The sequence below is a fragment of the Botryllus schlosseri genome, chromosome 3, assembly GCF_051294905.1.
Source record: "Botryllus schlosseri isolate E-star chromosome 3, Bs_hap1, whole genome shotgun sequence".
In the NCBI taxonomy this organism is placed as follows: Eukaryota; Metazoa; Chordata; class Ascidiacea; order Stolidobranchia; family Styelidae; genus Botryllus; species Botryllus schlosseri.
In genome coordinates this window covers 9,724,258-9,744,356 of record NC_137238.1, presented here as the reverse complement: position 1 = coordinate 9,744,356, position 20,099 = coordinate 9,724,258, and the positions used below count along the sequence as shown (strand labels likewise).

Genomic DNA, 20,099 nt, shown 5'->3' with positions numbered 1-20,099 from the left:
TGACCTTAAAAAAGTAAATTTTGACCAAATTTTGACCTAACGTATGCAAATTAGGTGTTTTCCCAAAAAATGTTAGAATTGTACTACTTATCCTCATTTCTGGTTTGAATTGTCGGTCCCTACGAAGTAGTTTTCCCTGAAAAACTTGTTTGACTCAAAAACTGACAAAGTTTTACATGACGAAACATTATTTTAACAAAATTTGGCCCTATGATGAATTCCAGTATACATGATGTACTATGGTGAAAATAATTAAAATTTGTTGTAGTACAACGAAAGATACTTTCCTGCATTCTCGGCCGGGATATCTAGATATCTAGTTCTAGATATCCCTGATTCTCGGGTAAAAAGTGTCTGTCTTTACTAAGTAGCTTGCCAAGGATGAAGATGTGGCGAGATAGCGTAGTGGGATAATCCACAGCTACAACACCAATGGGTTTTAGGTTCTAGTCCGACCGAGGCCGACTCCAGAATTCCTAACTGTGTTGGAGGTTTATCTATAGGCTCCTCCTCGCCATCTCATCTGCGTAAGCGGTGTCTTATAAAAAGCATAGTTAGGTGGGCCGTGCTGCAAGTCGGCAGATACTCGGCGGATACGGAATCGAAAATAAGGAATATCGGCCTGGCGTATAAATGACCATTGTAGTCGACAAACACCATGAATATACAAACAACAACAGCAAGAAGAATGGAGAAAGAACGTTCAACTGTAGCAGCTATTGGCTGGCAACACTGAAGTTGTGCGTGCGTACACTGCTGGTGACACACCGTGTTGCTTCATTCTGACAATAATGGTATACATTGCAATTTTTGTAAGAACCATGCAATGCCCACGCAGTCTTGCTTCACTTAGAATATTTCGGTACGCTGAGCATAACACCGTGTCAACCTATTTGTTTCATTTGACTGTTTATGATTCACAACGAGCAGACAATGCGCCGTCTGCCACGGTAGGCCTATAAAGTAGGCTACAAACTGTAAAATGTCAAACGATAAGTTCACCGATTGCGCAAAATCTACGATACAAATAAAATGCAGGTTGCGAAAATTTTTGTCAATTTTGACATTTTTTGACCTAACGCTAAAATTTTGACCTTATTTTGACTTTTTTTGACATGTCAAAAAAAAATCGCCCTAATGATGACAGTTCCATTGTTTATGGCAACATATTGGTAGTCCTCACAACGGAATTTGTCAGCTCTACGCCAGGCAGCTTTAGCAGGTATGACGAAATGAAGGTGAGAGTGTGCTTGATAGTCTTCTGAAACTTGATGTTAAATATCCAATGAGCTGCGATCAGAAGAGCAAGTGCTTCATCAAAACTTTCAATGTTTTTTGAGAAGACGAGTCCATCCAAGTGCAGGCTCCATTGCAAATTGTAGACCATCGTTGGATATGGAGAGATAGAAACCTGAAAGATATATTACTATGAAATCTTCGGACTTCAGATCATTATGATATCGAGATAGGTTTAGTACATAGGACAATTTATATTACCAATGCACAAGTTATAAACATGACTTTGTGTCACGAAGTGTTGCTCATTTGATTTATACTTTTAAAAATAATCTTGTCAAGTCAGTCTGCTTTGGTCGCGATGAAGTATATATTTCAGTCGCGATGAAGTATGTATTTCAATCTCATGAGCTCCAATCCATTACTAAAGCTATGCGACGCCTGTACCAGGTCTATGAAACTATTTAATTGAGCAATTTTGACACTTTCTATTGGTAGAAGTTGTTGGGGCATATCAGAAATATGGATTGACTCGTGACTCGGTTATGAAACACTGGTCTACCACTATGGTCATTTACACCGGGTCGGTATTATTTATTTTTCATTCCGTATTTGCCGACTTGCAGCACGGGCCACTTCTAGGAATTTTGTAAGACACCGCTTACGCGGATGAGATGGCGAGGTGGAAACCAGACTAGAACTACAACTACTGAATTTTCAAAATCAACAACTACAACAGTGGTTATCAACCTTTTTGTCTTCTCGGACCCTTTTTGGACCGTCACGGACCCCGCGGGAGCATGCAAAAAAAGACTTTTCTTGAAAATTTTTGTATCAGTAGGCTCTTGGCAATTCAGCAATTAAAATGAGTCTCACAGCAGGACATTTCATATCAGACGGCCATTCTGTTGATGTGAGTTTGGAGTTTTTAATGAAGCGAGACGGCCTCATGATTTTCCTAATTAAAAAAACAAACACAAATTACGTTATAAACTATGGTATAAATTTAGAGGCTTCGCGGACCCCCTGAAAATGCTTCGTGGACCCCCGGTTGAGAACCACTGAACTAGAACCACAACTACTGAATTTTCAAAATCAAATAAAAATAAACCTTAGTTAGTTTACGATCAACTAACTAACTGTTTAGTTTTAACAATGTGTATTATACATAATACATCATCTATCTACGAACAGCTTACCTCTCCAATATGAAGAAAATTGTCATATCCTTCTCCAAACATGTTTGGTATACCAGCACGCCAATCCACCACTCCATCACCTATAAAGCAGAAGCAGGTTATTAGAACCATCGATGATTACTTCTAGCAGGGTTGTAACCAAGTCACAAGACTCCGAGTCACAAGTCAATTTCACTTTTATTATATTGACTCGAGTCAAGTCGAGTCCTTTTCAATTCACCACCGAGTCCAAGTCATCGAGTAGAGGGTCAAGTCCGAGTCATGATATCATGACTCGAGTCCGAGTCCAAGTCATTATGTTGACTGCTCAGTTTCCAGTTAAAGTCTTGTTAAACTCACTTTATATAACTATGTTTGGTGATATCGAATGTTTAGCATTTATAATATACTAATTTTCCTCCCTTTTAGCAGTTTCTGGTCGCATTTTCAAGTACCAGTACCAATCAGACGAAATCCCAGTAGGATGGTTACTTCTCAATTCTACGAAATTACAATGAAATGTCGGTCTTGGCCGTCTGAGTCTCGAGTCAATGACTTGGTCCGAGTCATGTGCAATGACTCGAGTCCAAGTCGAGTCAATACACAGATTGACTCGAGTCGAGTCATTTCCGTATTTTGAAAAAATGACTCGAGTCATCAGAAAATTTTGACTCGAGTAGAGTCATGACTCGAGTCATTACAACCCTGACTTCTAGTGTTCCGATATTTATTTTGAACGCGTGTAATTTTCGGAAATGAATCCAACTGTAACCGGCTGGTACGAGACAATGTTATTGTGAAAGCCACGATTATTGGTGAGGCGCAAGTCAAACAAGTTTCTACAATTGCCTCGCAACGGTAGAAGTTAGAGAGCCACTGCACTTGAATTCATTCGAAAAAAGTTCTTAGCGGAAAATTTGCAATGCCACACAATTTCATGAAATAATATTCTCACCAAGTAATCCTTGAATAGTCTCGGGAACTTTAGGCCACTTTATCTTGCCCTGAGCTACATTGTAGCGGCTCTGTGTTGTGTGCTTCAAAATATCAAACCCAATCAAGGTTTCAGCCTCTTTCAACATCTTAATATGTTACATAAAATATGATACACCTGTAGCAATGACAATTCATACTATAGACCACTGTACTTACCCATTGAGCATCCAATAGTGCTGGATAGGTCAGGAGTATCTCCGATAACTGAGCCCCTTCTAAAATCTGATTTCTGCGGTGTTGGTGGGTCCTCTTCATTCGGTCTAGGAGCGTGACTTGGTTTGGTTCCCTCTTTTTCACTTCTTGTTGTATATCTTTTATGTGATTATCAATGCTGTGTTGATATTCGACAAGATCCGGACAGAAATTATCCTGAAAAATTCGAATTTAACTAGCTCATCTCAAAACCAAGATAAAAATTAATTGGACTTACAACCCTGGCTCTTTTGCATCTTGAGCTGCTGGTTTCTTCTTCTTCCTCAATGACATTCTTTCGTTTTGTACCATACTTCTGCTTCATCTGATTCACCAATTTAGCTTGTAACGGTCTTCGATAGTCCTTGAACTTCTGCTTTAAGGCAATATGCCACGAGCCCTGAAGAAATTGCAATTATTGTTACACTCAACTCTGCAGAGGGTCCTAATACTAAAAGCAAGAAAAAAAAACTAAACAGCCCGCAAAGTCTGAAAATCGGCATTGTTTCAACACTGGCAGCGCCACGACACAATGAACATACCAATGGTCAATTTCGTTGAGCGATTGTTGGCAACAATGCCGATTTTCAGACTTTGAGGGCTGTTTTGAGGTGGTTCCATTGCATGGACTCAAGTCGCGATTTTTGGGTGACTCGACTTGACTCAATTCTTTTTTTTTTACAAATACGTTAAATGACTCGACTCGAATCAATTTTTCATTGCAACTTCGAAGAATAGTTATTTCGAGTATGAGTCCTGATACTTGGCAAAATAGGGCCAGAAACTGTTAAGACTGAGGAAAATTACTGTATTCTGGATGGGAGCCAATCACTTTAGCAGAATTGACAAAAAGTGGATTGAACTGAAAACCTAACATTGAACATAACGACTTGGACTCGGATTATCTTGTAGTTATTCTGGAATTGTGATTATTGCCTTCAGAACTACATTGAAGCTGCGTACAGTGTACAGGTATAGTCATGACAAAAGATAACCATAGGCGCCGACTTACGAGGTGGCGCAGGTTCGGACATTTTGATTTGCAAAAACTGTCGCCGAGGCTGCGTAATACCAGCGCGTATTTAATTGTTCACCAGACATCAGTGACTCGCTAATTGACAGCGCTTCCGGACTCTTTGGCAAGCTTATCATATTTAGGCTTACCATAATTTGGAAATCTAAAAAGAGGACACTTTTTCAGAAATTTGCAACTTGCAAAACCGGAGCAGAATTCTCAAAAACCGGTGAATTTTTCTCACTTTGCGATCGATTGACTAAAAAAAAAAAGGTCATCTTTTCGCTCAGAGCTAAAATCACCGTTTTTCACTCCGAAATACCCGCCGGAGCGTCACTTCTGTGCTAATTTGCGGCATATCACTCGCAATTTGCTCAAAATCTGACCTACATTTTCAAAAAAGAGGACAAAATCTCAAAAAAGAGGACAAAAATCGTCAACAAGAATAGATTATATCAGGCCTGGGCAATGTGCGGAAATTTGTGTGGGCGTCAACACGTAATTCAATTAGTATGTGTTAGCGGCCGTCGATATTGGTGCGTATAATACGCTGATATGAAAACATACAGTAGTCCGGAATTCACCTGTAATGGGCAAGGACAGTTTACTATGGATATTTGCCCAGGACTACAGGTACATGCAGGATGCAGCTGACTTACGTAGCTGGAATTTTCTTCGTTATTGTCTTTCAAAACTGGATAGTTTCTTAATAATGCCGAGCATACTTCTTTATACTGATGCGCAGTGGGGTACCTGTTAGATAGATCGGCATGTAGTTAGCTGATATCTATCCAAACTAACGAAATGCATGCATGAGTTTCAAAACAAAATACCATGGATGAATTGAATAGAATTATACTTACAAAGTATATTGCAAAAGATCTTGAAAGAGAATTGTCCTGATCTCTTTTCTCAGTCTTGATGGAATTACAATATTGCCAGCGCTCCCAGGTACTAGGTGTTTGATGCGTTGCACCAGGTATTGAGGAAAAGTTGTCATGTTGTAGACCACAGGCCATCGTTGGTGTGAACGTGAAAGTGATGATTCAACTGAATCATTCGTCACAATAGATTCAGATGAATCCAGTAATGATTCAACTGAATTATCCATCACATCACGTTCAGATGAATCCACAGTTAGGGAGTCGCTAGTGATGCTGCTGTCGCAAACGCTTTGTACTTTTTCTAGGAAAATTGGGTATAGAGGTGAAAAAATTGATAAATGAAGTCAAGCCTAAACTCACCCGTAACACTTGCAGTTTGTACACATATAGTGGCAGCGCCGAACCTGAGCCAATAGAGACTTCCTGTCCAAGTACTGGTTCATGCATGCAAGGATAGGACATTTCAACACATTCATAGTAATTTCTCTACTGATGTCCTGTTAAGTCATACATTTTACATTTTAACATTCAATTCACAACTAAAACGCACTGGTATCAATTATTATGCTGAATGACAGTATAACACTATATTGATTAACCACAGATACTGTAATACTAAACGTCGGACTGAGCGGGACTGAAGACAAGTTATGCATCGTCCGTGACCGTGATCCGTCGTTTAGTATTGGCAGAATCATACTGAATGTATTCATAGTAAATTCTCACATTTACAAAAATTGTGACGCCAGAAATATATCAGAAGATTTCCTTTCATTCAAACGAAATGTCTCCTTGCAACAGTCGCAATGAAAATCCAAATTATAAATATGCAGCTCCTGATGGTAAAATTAAATACAGAACCAGTTTGAATACGAATACCCAATAGCTCTATCTATAGTATACCAGACATGGGGTAATCGCGATTAGTAATCGTAATCGATTACGACGATTACAGCATTTTGAAGTAATCGTAATCGCAATCGATTACATTCGAAAAAAATGCGAAGTAATCGTAATCGTAATCGACTACTTCCCATATCTAATCGATTAGTTTGTGAAAGAACGATTACTTTTTGTTTGTACAAGGACTATGACATAAACTGAGTATTCGTGAACAAGAATGAGATAATATACCACGTTAGCGTTAGCACAAACGTCTGCCACTGACTCATTATTACGTCAGAAGTTTTAGCTCCGCTCGTCATTGCGTAACAAGTATTCACACATGGTAAACAGACATGCGATGGACATTGTAGTGTGATTGTAAGAACACCTCCCGTGGTATATATCAGGTTATCAATACACTACAGAAGCCGCTACCTCGCAGCAGGATATTGATCACCACTCTGCCTATAGTTTCAACTAGTAACTTATGTATTAATGTTTGGTTGTGCTTAGTTAAACGCAGTTTACCATTGCCGCTTGGCGAGCAGGAGGCCTACGTACGCACGTGCAGTGCACCTGACGAAGATTCGGAATTTTGTACTCGAAGAATAAGACATTGCAGTTTCCACAACGAAGCATTACAAATAAACAGCTGCTGATATATATCATAACCGAGCCAAGCTTAGCCGTTTCTCGTAATGGCAGCTCGCTGTATATGTATTAAGTTGAAGGCAGAATTTTTATGTTAACCATATCTTATTCTCATATAACTACTTGAAAAGGGCGTCAATCGTTATTTCAAAGTTCGTTACTTAGCATTTGGACCTGCCGCCATAACCATCCGCTTATATAGCCTGACATGTTAGCGGGGGTTGTAGCTACAATCAGCAATTCAGCCAAAACAGCAATTCCCCTGTCCAACCGTTGGTCAATTTTCAAAAGTGAATTTCGTCAATAATATTGGTAATTGCATCATATTACTATTCATTTATAACCTCTCTGAGCCCCGAGTGTCAGATTTACGTAATTCATATTCATAGCATCTGGTATGTTGTTATAATTACCGTATGTTGTTAATTCGCGACCTCCAGTCCGTTGTATAATCACAAGATATTGTACTCGCCCAAACGTAGCAGACTAAAAGAATATCTTTTGTGAGACGCATACACAAATTGTCACGACTTTATTCTTTTGTGGATGCGCCGGATGACATTTGCATTGTGGGCCCAGATTGGAAGGACAATAGTTATTAGTCCCGCCCACTCAGCGCGACTATTGACAATGGACGAATACCCTAAGTTTCGGCCAAGGTATTTCTTTGGTATCACATCCCGTGGAGTTGCGTGTTGGCCGAAACTGCATATGTGTTTTGGTGTGTTGTGGGATCGTGGCGCGGTAATGACCGGCAACGAAATGCCTGTTCCCATAAAATATAGCCTATGTATGTTTTTTCTTGAGGGAAAGAGGTATGCATTTCAAACCCAGCTATCTACTGGAGCAGGGGTCACCAACTGTTTTGAAACAAAAAGCTACTTCTTGTGCAGTGTGTACTGATTATTGCGAAGACCGACGGGTTACCTCGTACTCCCGTCGTTTATCCATGTTCAGTTGGATTTATTCACTTAGAGTAAGTCAATCAGAGCACGGGACCGGGTTTTCGCCCCCCACCAAGAAAAAAAACGCTCACTCGCAGGGACTCACACCAGCTCCTCCAAGCTTAGTTGCGTTGCTGCAGTGCGCACAGAAGCGCTGATCTCCGCGTCTAGACTCGAGAATATTAACTATATAGATTCCCGTTGAGACGCCGCGTGGGCAAAGACAAGCAATGCCCCAAGCGACTGCGTTCGTATGTTCCTTGGCGTCGGCCGACCCATGTTCAACTGCTGCTCATATGAAACGAGCTTCAACTATCAAATCTCTCATTTGGATATTTGCTACAGCGCAGTGGTTGCCATACGAACGGGGTGGGGGTGGGGGGCTGGGCGAGACTTACCGGGAGCCCCCCTATAAGTATCTATCCGTAACTTATGGGGGGCTTCGCCCCCCAGACCCCTCTTTCGCATCTGCTATTAGTATCTATCTATCAAGGTCTGGTTCGTAATGCTGGACGCAATCATTCGTGTACTTGAATCCGAGTAGAATTTCGCTTGTAATGATTCGAGTCGGGTAATGACAGTCGATTATTTATGTTTCGAGTAACAAAAATAGTCGCCCTTCACATTCAGGGATATTCGATCACCGAAATATAGAGTTCTACCCACGGTGTCGAGTCGTTTCTTGAATACGTTACATGAGGTTATGCATGTTCATCGAAGCCACCTTTCTGTGAGTTAGTAATCGATTGACGGCATTGCCACAAAGCGCTACGAAATGGTCACGGTCAGGAATACATTATTTCGTTGTGGCCGCTAATAAGATGCATTTTTAAAACTTTGTAGGTCGGTATTACTATTATTATGACTCCAAGGCATGCTGTGCTCAAATTCCCGACCCGACTCAAAGCTTACTACTCAATTGTTTGTTTGTTAGCTTGTTTGCTTGTTTTTTTGTTGATGTTCGTGGTGTTTCGACTACATTGGTCATGTTACACCAGGCCGATATTATTTATTTTTTATTCCGTATTTACCGACTTGTAGCACGGCCCACTTCTGGTTTTTTTATAAGACACCGCTTACGCGGATCACGTGGCGAGGAACGAGTTAGTACTCGGAATCGGGTAATTGGTATTGCCCAGCTATATAGTACTTCATTTTGGTATACGAAATATTTACGAAGGATTCTTATTTGGGCCCTTGCCCTCATGAATTTCGTTCACGTCATATTATTGGCGGGGTATTTGTATCAAATGGAGAGGTAACTGGTACCAATTTGGCGGCCTAAATATTCGCAGTTGGTGGATTGATCAACAGGAATATGCTTTAATCCGGATAGGTAAGTCAACAGTTCAACTGCCGTCAATAAGTAATCAGTAGCCTTTATTGAGGTATCTTATGGTTTAAACATGCTCATGCTCGCGTTACATAGTCAAGGTTGGAAGCACTGTATGTTCCAAGTGGTGGGTTGGTATTGCGTAAATCGGAGTAGAATCACACAATATCGAGTTACTTCCATTCTGTCCGCCAGTCACTATCGGCTTGGCTGCGTTTTGGAACCGAGTTGGGTTGATAATGCGATTCTGATTCGTCTCGTCAATTTTAGATAATACGATGGGATTTCTTAGAATCACTCTTATCCCTTTCTGATGTTGACTCCGTTTCCACACTGCGGACCAGAAAACTCCACTACGTTGTTACCTACCTGAAATATAGTTCACTGCGTGTCAGCTTCGCGAATATGCCAACATCTGATCGTGGAATGCGGTCTAAACGTTCAATGCCGGAACAGTACGACGTGATTTTTGCTACAAAGGCACAGTAAATTATATGATGTGACGTAGATTCATGAAGGTTATATTCCGACTGAGTGTGACTCCAAAATCCTAGCGTATATTTCTCTGAGGTTCATTTAAACTGGCCGTTAGCAGCGCTTACAAAATAGGGGTATGATATCAAGTCAGCATATACCCAGATTTAGCGACAGACGTATGGGTATAAATTATCAACTGAAGTTGAAATATCTTCAATATCAATCGAACAACACGAGAGCTAGTAGATTGCAGCGCAGCATTTCATCATATTAGATAACAATTTTTGAACAGCTTATTGCACGCGCGCGTGTAGGTAAAGTGCATCCTTAATTCGGCGTAAGTAGATTCGGGAATTTCCCCAGAGAATGGAACTATATTGTGAAATGTGAAGACGTAGGCCTAATCCACGCGATAATAGATTTTTGTTATGAGATATATGCCCTTGTCCAATGATTTGAAAAATACGTACAAAAAGACTCGCAGACGACGGTTGTATTATAACTAGGGATGGTGTGAACCTCTGAAAGGTTCAGGTTCGTGTGAACGCGAACCTTTTTGAAAGGTTCTGTGTGAACACGAACGTGAACCTCATGACGTCACGTGACGTCATATTGCTAATTCCAACTCTATCTTTCAATGAAGTGATAGCCTATATTAACGTACACGATACCTACACTGTAATTCTAAAAGGTGGAGATTTCATCCATTAAAAGTGGTTCACGCTTTTGACCATTCATGGTGGGATGTAAATCCACCCCCATCATGGTGGAAATACCTTCCTCCCTATATGGGGGAATACCTTCCTCCCTATATGGGGGAACACCCTCCACCCTATATGGGGGACATACCTTCCACCCCAACCTATCTGTCAGCTGCCACACATCGCTGCGCTATATGCAATACCGATAAATACAAATCCAATTGAAAACATACAAGTATGGTATTTCATGCATTTTATCAAGCGAATTCAAACAGCCATTACTGTAGGGTTACCATATTACGGAATCAAAAAGGAGGACAATTTTACCAATTCAGGAAAGTTAGTTGATCAAGAATGACAGCATATTTTGCTATTTTTTGCTGGAAAACTTTTGGTGTTGAATGAAAGTGATGACTCCAGAATTACCATCTTTTTACTTAAATTTAGTGGTGTTGACTAAAATTAAAAGTAGGCACTTACAATCGACTTCCGAATGACCCGCTCGAACCTCCGTATGGTAACCCTACATAACTATGATGACTAGGGCGATTTTTTTTTTGACCTAAAAAACGAAAGATTTTGACCTAAAAAATCTAAATTTTGACATTTTTTGACCTTAAAAAAGTAAATTTTGACCAAATTTTGACCTAACGTATGCAAATTAGGTGTTTTCCCAAAAAATGTTAGAATTGTACTACTTATCCTCATTTCTGGTTTGAATTGTCGGTCCCTACGAAGTAGTTTTCCCTGAAAAACTTGTTTGACTCAAAAACTGACAAAGTTTTACATGACGAAACATTATTTTAACAAAATTTGGCCCTATGATGAATTCCAGTATACATGATGTACTATGGTGAAAATAATTAAAATTTGTTGTAGTACAACGAAAGATACTTTCCTGCATTCTCGGCCGGGATATCTAGATATCTAGTTCTAGATATCCCTGATTCTCGGGTAAAAAGTGTCTGTCTTTACTAAGTAGCTTGCCAAGGATGAAGATGTGGCGAGATAGCGTAGTGGGATAATCCACAGCTACAACACCAATGGGTTTTAGGTTCTAGTCCGACCGAGGCCGACTCCAGAATTCCTAACTGTGTTGGAGGTTTATCTATAGGCTCCTCCTCGCCATCTCATCTGCGTAAGCGGTGTCTTATAAAAAGCATAGTTAGGTGGGCCGTGCTGCAAGTCGGCAGATACTCGGCGGATACGGAATCGAAAATAAGGAATATCGGCCTGGCGTATAAATGACCATTGTAGTCGACAAACACCATGAATATACAAACAACAACAGCAAGAAGAATGGAGAAAGAACGTTCAACTGTAGCAGCTATTGGCTGGCAACACTGAAGTTGTGCGTGCGTACACTGCTGGTGACACACCGTGTTGCTTCATTCTGACAATAATGGTATACATTGCAATTTTTGTAAGAACCATGCAATGCCCACGCAGTCTTGCTTCACTTAGAATATTTCGGTACGCTGAGCATAACACCGTGTCAACCTATTTGTTTCATTTGACTGTTTATGATTCACAACGAGCAGACAATGCGCCGTCTGCCACGGTAGGCCTATAAAGTAGGCTACAAACTGTAAAATGTCAAACGATAAGTTCACCGATTGCGCAAAATCTACGATACAAATAAAATGCAGGTTGCGAAAATTTTTGTCAATTTTGACATTTTTTGACCTAACGCTAAAATTTTGACCTTATTTTGACTTTTTTTGACATGTCAAAAAAAAATCGCCCTAATGATGACAGTTCCATTGTTTATGGCAACATATTGGTAGTCCTCACAACGGAATTTGTCAGCTCTACGCCAGGCAGCTTTAGCAGGTATGACGAAATGAAGGTGAGAGTGTGCTTGATAGTCTTCTGAAACTTGATGTTAAATATCCAATGAGCTGCGATCAGAAGAGCAAGTGCTTCATCAAAACTTTCAATGTTTTTTGAGAAGACGAGTCCATCCAAGTGCAGGCTCCATTGCAAATTGTAGACCATCGTTGGATATGGAGAGATAGAAACCTGAAAGATATATTACTATGAAATCTTCGGACTTCAGATCATTATGATATCGAGATAGGTTTAGTACATAGGACAATTTATATTACCAATGCACAAGTTATAAACATGACTTTGTGTCACGAAGTGTTGCTCATTTGATTTATACTTTTAAAAATAATCTTGTCAAGTCAGTCTGCTTTGGTCGCGATGAAGTATATATTTCAGTCGCGATGAAGTATGTATTTCAATCTCATGAGCTCCAATCCATTACTAAAGCTATGCGACGCCTGTACCAGGTCTATGAAACTATTTAATTGAGCAATTTTGACACTTTCTATTGGTAGAAGTTGTTGGGGCATATCAGAAATATGGATTGACTCGTGACTCGGTTATGAAACACTGGTCTACCACTATGGTCATTTACACCGGGTCGGTATTATTTATTTTTCATTCCGTATTTGCCGACTTGCAGCACGGGCCACTTCTAGGAATTTTGTAAGACACCGCTTACGCGGATGAGATGGCGAGGTGGAAACCAGACTAGAACTACAACTACTGAATTTTCAAAATCAACAACTACAACAGTGGTTATCAACCTTTTTGTCTTCTCGGACCCTTTTTGGACCGTCACGGACCCCGCGGGAGCATGCAAAAAAAGACTTTTCTTGAAAATTTTTGTATCAGTAGGCTCTTGGCAATTCAGCAATTAAAATGAGTCTCACAGCAGGACATTTCATATCAGACGGCCATTCTGTTGATGTGAGTTTGGAGTTTTTAATGAAGCGAGACGGCCTCATGATTTTCCTAATTAAAAAAACAAACACAAATTACGTTATAAACTATGGTATAAATTTAGAGGCTTCGCGGACCCCCTGAAAATGCTTCGTGGACCCCCGGTTGAGAACCACTGAACTAGAACCACAACTACTGAATTTTCAAAATCAAATAAAAATAAACCTTAGTTAGTTTACGATCAACTAACTAACTGTTTAGTTTTAACAATGTGTATTATACATAATACATCATCTATCTACGAACAGCTTACCTCTCCAATATGAAGAAAATTGTCATATCCTTCTCCAAACATGTTTGGTATACCAGCACGCCAATCCACCACTCCATCACCTATAAAGCAGAAGCAGGTTATTAGAACCATCGATGATTACTTCTAGCAGGGTTGTAACCAAGTCACAAGACTCCGAGTCACAAGTCAATTTCACTTTTATTATATTGACTCGAGTCAAGTCGAGTCCTTTTCAATTCACCACCGAGTCCAAGTCATCGAGTAGAGGGTCAAGTCCGAGTCATGATATCATGACTCGAGTCCGAGTCCAAGTCATTATGTTGACTGCTCAGTTTCCAGTTAAAGTCTTGTTAAACTCACTTTATATAACTATGTTTGGTGATATCGAATGTTTAGCATTTATAATATACTAATTTTCCTCCCTTTTAGCAGTTTCTGGTCGCATTTTCAAGTACCAGTACCAATCAGACGAAATCCCAGTAGGATGGTTACTTCTCAATTCTACGAAATTACAATGAAATGTCGGTCTTGGCCGTCTGAGTCTCGAGTCAATGACTTGGTCCGAGTCATGTGCAATGACTCGAGTCCAAGTCGAGTCAATACACAGATTGACTCGAGTCGAGTCATTTCCGTATTTTGAAAAAATGACTCGAGTCATCAGAAAATTTTGACTCGAGTAGAGTCATGACTCGAGTCATTACAACCCTGACTTCTAGTGTTCCGATATTTATTTTGAACGCGTGTAATTTTCGGAAATGAATCCAACTGTAACCGGCTGGTACGAGACAATGTTATTGTGAAAGCCACGATTATTGGTGAGGCGCAAGTCAAACAAGTTTCTACAATTGCCTCGCAACGGTAGAAGTTAGAGAGCCACTGCACTTGAATTCATTCGAAAAAAGTTCTTAGCGGAAAATTTGCAATGCCACACAATTTCATGAAATAATATTCTCACCAAGTAATCCTTGAATAGTCTCGGGAACTTTAGGCCACTTTATCTTGCCCTGAGCTACATTGTAGCGGCTCTGTGTTGTGTGCTTCAAAATATCAAACCCAATCAAGGTTTCAGCCTCTTTCAACATCTTAATATGTTACATAAAATATGATACACCTGTAGCAATGACAATTCATACTATAGACCACTGTACTTACCCATTGAGCATCCAATAGTGCTGGATAGGTCAGGAGTATCTCCGATAACTGAGCCCCTTCTAAAATCTGATTTCTGCGGTGTTGGTGGGTCCTCTTCATTCGGTCTAGGAGCGTGACTTGGTTTGGTTCCCTCTTTTTCACTTCTTGTTGTATATCTTTTATGTGATTATCAATGCTGTGTTGATATTCGACAAGATCCGGACAGAAATTATCCTGAAAAATTCGAATTTAACTAGCTCATCTCAAAACCAAGATAAAAATTAATTGGACTTACAACCCTGGCTCTTTTGCATCTTGAGCTGCTGGTTTCTTCTTCTTCCTCAATGACATTCTTTCGTTTTGTACCATACTTCTGCTTCATCTGATTCACCAATTTAGCTTGTAACGGTCTTCGATAGTCCTTGAACTTCTGCTTTAAGGCAATATGCCACGAGCCCTGAAGAAATTGCAATTATTGTTACACTCAACTCTGCAGAGGGTCCTAATACTAAAAGCAAGAAAAAAAAACTAAACAGCCCGCAAAGTCTGAAAATCGGCATTGTTTCAACACTGGCAGCGCCACGACACAATGAACATACCAATGGTCAATTTCGTTGAGCGATTGTTGGCAACAATGCCGATTTTCAGACTTTGAGGGCTGTTTTGAGGTGGTTCCATTGCATGGACTCAAGTCGCGATTTTTGGGTGACTCGACTTGACTCAATTCTTTTTTTTTTACAAATACGTTAAATGACTCGACTCGAATCAATTTTTCATTGCAACTTCGAAGAATAGTTATTTCGAGTATGAGTCCTGATACTTGGCAAAATAGGGCCAGAAACTGTTAAGACTGAGGAAAATTACTGTATTCTGGATGGGAGCCAATCACTTTAGCAGAATTGACAAAAAGTGGATTGAACTGAAAACCTAACATTGAACATAACGACTTGGACTCGGATTATCTTGTAGTTATTCTGGAATTGTGATTATTGCCTTCAGAACTACATTGAAGCTGCGTACAGTGTACAGGTATAGTCATGACAAAAGATAACCATAGGCGCCGACTTACGAGGTGGCGCAGGTTCGGACATTTTGATTTGCAAAAACTGTCGCCGAGGCTGCGTAATACCAGCGCGTATTTAATTGTTCACCAGACATCAGTGACTCGCTAATTGACAGCGCTTCCGGACTCTTTGGCAAGCTTATCATATTTAGGCTTACCATAATTTGGAAATCTAAAAAGAGGACACTTTTTCAGAAATTTGCAACTTGCAAAACCGGAGCAGAATTCTCAAAAACCGGTGAATTTTTCTCACTTTGCGATCGATTGACTAAAAAAAAAAAGGTCATCTTTTCGCTCAGAGCTAAAATCACCGTTTTTCACTCCGAAATACCCGCCGGAGCGTCACTTCTGTGCTAATTTGCGGCATATCACTCGCAATTTGCTCAAAATCTGACCTACATTTTCAAAAAAGAGGACAAAATCTCAAAAAAGAGGACAAAAATCGTCAACAAGAATAGATTATATCAGGCCTGGGCAATGTGCGGAAATTTGTGTGGGCGTCAACACGTAATTCAATTAGTATGTGTTAGCGGCCGTCGATATTGGTGCGTATAATACGCTGATATGAAAACATACAGTAGTCCGGAATTCACCTGTAATGGGCAAGGACAGTTTACTATGGATATTTGCCCAGGACTACAGGTACATGCAGGATGCAGCTGACTTACGTAGCTGGAATTTTCTTCGTTATTGTCTTTCAAAACTGGATAGTTTCTTAATAATGCCGAGCATACTTCTTTATACTGATGCGCAGTGGGGTACCTGTTAGATAGATCGGCATGTAGTTAGCTGATATCTATCCAAACTAACGAAATGCATGCATGAGTTTCAAAACAAAATACCATGGATGAATTGAATAGAATTATACTTACAAAGTATATTGCAAAAGATCTTGAAAGAGAATTGTCCTGATCTCTTTTCTCAGTCTTGATGGAATTACAATATTGCCAGCGCTCCCAGGTACTAGGTGTTTGATGCGTTGCACCAGGTATTGAGGAAAAGTTGTCATGTTGTAGACCACAGGCCATCGTTGGTGTGAACGTGAAAGTGATGATTCAACTGAATCATTCGTCACAATAGATTCAGATGAATCCAGTAATGATTCAACTGAATTATCCATCACATCACGTTCAGATGAATCCACAGTTAGGGAGTCGCTAGTGATGCTGCTGTCGCAAACGCTTTGTACTTTTTCTAGGAAAATTGGGTATAGAGGTGAAAAAATTGATAAATGAAGTCAAGCCTAAACTCACCCGTAACACTTGCAGTTTGTACACATATAGTGGCAGCGCCGAACCTGAGCCAATAGAGACTTCCTGTCCAAGTACTGGTTCATGCATGCAAGGATAGGACATTTCAACACATTCATAGTAATTTCTCTACTGATGTCCTGTTAAGTCATACATTTTACATTTTAACATTCAATTCACAACTAAAACGCACTGGTATCAATTATTATGCTGAATGACAGTATAACACTATATTGATTAACCACAGATACTGTAATACTAAACGTCGGACTGAGCGGGACTGAAGACAAGTTATGCATCGTCCGTGACCGTGATCCGTCGTTTAGTATTGGCAGAATCATACTGAATGTATTCATAGTAAATTCTCACATTTACAAAAATTGTGACGCCAGAAATATATCAGAAGATTTCCTTTCATTCAAACGAAATGTCTCCTTGCAACAGTCGCAATGAAAATCCAAATTATAAATATGCAGCTCCTGATGGTAAAATTAAATACAGAACCAGTTTGAATACGAATACCCAATAGCTCTATCTATAGTATACCAGACATGGGGTAATCGCGATTAGTAATCGTAATCGATTACGACGATTACAGCATTTTGAAGTAATCGTAATCGCAATCGATTACATTCGAAAAAAATGCGAAGTAATCGTAATCGTAATCGACTACTTCCCATATCTAATCGATTAGTTTGTGAAAGAACGATTACTTTTTGTTTGTACAAGGACTATGACATAAACTGAGTATTCGTGAACAAGAATGAGATAATATACCACGTTAGCGTTAGCACAAACGTCTGCCACTGACTCATTATTACGTCAGAAGTTTTAGCTCCGCTCGTCATTGCGTAACAAGTATTCACACATGGTAAACAGACATGCGATGGACATTGTAGTGTGATTGTAAGAACACCTCCCGTGGTATATATCAGGTTATCAATACACTACAGAAGCCGCTACCTCGCAGCAGGATATTGATCACCACTCTGCCTATAGTTTCAACTAGTAACTTATGTATTAATGTTTGGTTGTGCTTAGTTAAACGCAGTTTACCATTGCCGCTTGGCGAGCAGGAGGCCTACGTACGCACGTGCAGTGCACCTGACGAAGATTCGGAATTTTGTACTCGAAGAATAAGACATTGCAGTTTCCACAACGAAGCATTACAAATAAACAGCTGCTGATATATATCATAACCGAGCCAAGCTTAGCCGTTTCTCGTAATGGCAGCTCGCTGTATATGTATTAAGTTGAAGGCAGAATTTTTATGTTAACCATATCTTATTCTCATATAACTACTTGAAAAGGGCGTCAATCGTTATTTCAAAGTTCGTTACTTAGCATTTGGACCTGCCGCCATAACCATCCGCTTATATAGCCTGACATGTTAGCGGGGGTTGTAGCTACAATCAGCAATTCAGCCAAAACAGCAATTCCCCTGTCCAACCGTTGGTCAATTTTCAAAAGTGAATTTCGTCAATAATATTGGTAATTGCATCATATTACTATTCATTTATAACCTCTCTGAGCCCCGAGTGTCAGATTTACGTAATTCATATTCATAGCATCTGGTATGTTGTTATAATTACCGTATGTTGTTAATTCGCGACCTCCAGTCCGTTGTATAATCACAAGATATTGTACTCGCCCAAACGTAGCAGACTAAAAGAATATCTTTTGTGAGACGCATACACAAATTGTCACGACTTTATTCTTTTGTGGATGCGCCGGATGACATTTGCATTGTGGGCCCAGATTGGAAGGACAATAGTTATTAGTCCCGCCCACTCAGCGCGACTATTGACAATGGACGAATACCCTAAGTTTCGGCCAAGGTATTTCTTTGGTATCACATCCCGTGGAGTTGCGTGTTGGCCGAAACTGCATATGTGTTTTGGTGTGTTGTGGGATCGTGGCGCGGTAATGACCGGCAACGAAATGCCTGTTCCCATAAAATATAGCCTATGTATGTTTTTTCTTGAGGGAAAGAGGTATGCATTTCAAACCCAGCTATCTACTGGAGCAGGGGTCACCAACTGTTTTGAAACAAAAAGCTACTTCTTGTGCAGTGTGTACTGATTATTGCGAAGACCGACGGGTTACCTCGTACTCCCGTCGTTTATCCATGTTCAGTTGGATTTATTCACTTAGAGTAAGTCAATCAGAGCACGGGACCGGGTTTTCGCCCCCCACCAAGAAAAAAAACGCTCACTCGCAGGGACTCACACCAGCTCCTCCAAGCTTAGTTGCGTTGCTGCAGTGCGCACAGAAGCGCTGATCTCCGCGTCTAGACTCGAGAATATTAACTATATAGATTCCCGTTGAGACGCCGCGTGGGCAAAGACAAGCAATGCCCCAAGCGACTGCGTTCGTATGTTCCTTGGCGTCGGCCGACCCATGTTCAACTGCTGCTCATATGAAACGAGCTTCAACTATCAAATCTCTCATTTGGATATTTGCTACAGCGCAGTGGTTGCCATACGAACGGGGTGGGGGTGGGGGGCTGGGCGAGACTTACCGGGAGCCCCCCTATAAGTATCTATCCGTAACTTATGGGGGGCTTCGCCCCCCAGACCCCTCTTTCGCATCTGCTATTAGTATCTATCTATCAAGGTTTGGCCAGGTGCTGGATTCGGCCATGTCTATTTTTTCATGTGTGCAAAGATACACGACATTAAAACTAAGCAATTCTACCGCATGCAGAGACGTGATGATTATCGGGATATGGTACTTTTCTAACAAATGCAGAGATTTGATGATGATTGACACATCTGTACGGAATCCCATTCTTGTCTTACACGGATTTCCAAGTTTATTCGTTATTATCCTTGAAAAAAGCGCATAATCCAAATAGGGGAGCCCTTCGGCCAGCCCCCCTGGCGACCGCCCACCTCGCCCACCTCAAAAGCCACCACTACTACAGCGACCGCGAGCGACTCATTTGCTCCGCGTTGGTGAGCACTGTACTAGAGATATTTGAATCGCAAAGCTCGAAAAACATTTACAAGAATTAATTAAATTCTCGAAAATGCTCTATAATATATGTTGGTTTACGAAATACTTTTGAGTCCCCTTCGAGCACGCTCCCCACTCTATTAAGGAATTTGGGGCGCGGCAGGTAAAGACCTGGCAATA

General features: G+C 40.5%; 2 protein-coding genes and 1 long non-coding RNA gene across 3 annotated transcripts in view; all 3 read right to left on the bottom strand.

Annotated features, from left to right (window-relative positions):
- The window catches only part of LOC145434888 (uncharacterized), a 264,906-nt gene that overhangs the window by 95,747 nt on the left and 149,060 nt on the right, over nucleotides 1-20,099 (bottom strand). The window lies entirely within an intron of this gene.
- LOC145435742 (sterile alpha motif domain-containing protein 3-like) lies at nucleotides 1,144-5,617 on the bottom strand. The gene is made up of 7 exons (XM_080313027.1): nucleotides 5,481-5,617; nucleotides 5,277-5,370; nucleotides 3,841-4,002; nucleotides 3,567-3,779; nucleotides 3,370-3,496; nucleotides 2,436-2,515; nucleotides 1,144-1,411 (listed from the first exon to the last, which is right to left on the bottom strand). Exons 1-7 carry the CDS (start codon nucleotides 5,615-5,617, stop codon nucleotides 1,157-1,159), a joined length of 1,068 nt encoding a protein of 355 aa, XP_080169153.1. The 3' UTR covers nucleotides 1,144-1,156.
- On the bottom strand, nucleotides 12,247-16,720 carry LOC145434865 (sterile alpha motif domain-containing protein 3-like). The gene is made up of 7 exons (XM_080312111.1): nucleotides 16,584-16,720; nucleotides 16,380-16,473; nucleotides 14,944-15,105; nucleotides 14,670-14,882; nucleotides 14,473-14,599; nucleotides 13,539-13,618; nucleotides 12,247-12,514 (listed from the first exon to the last, which is right to left on the bottom strand). The coding sequence occupies exons 1-7, from the start codon at nucleotides 16,718-16,720 to the stop codon at nucleotides 12,260-12,262; spliced, it is 1,068 nt and encodes a 355-aa protein (XP_080168237.1). The 3' UTR covers nucleotides 12,247-12,259.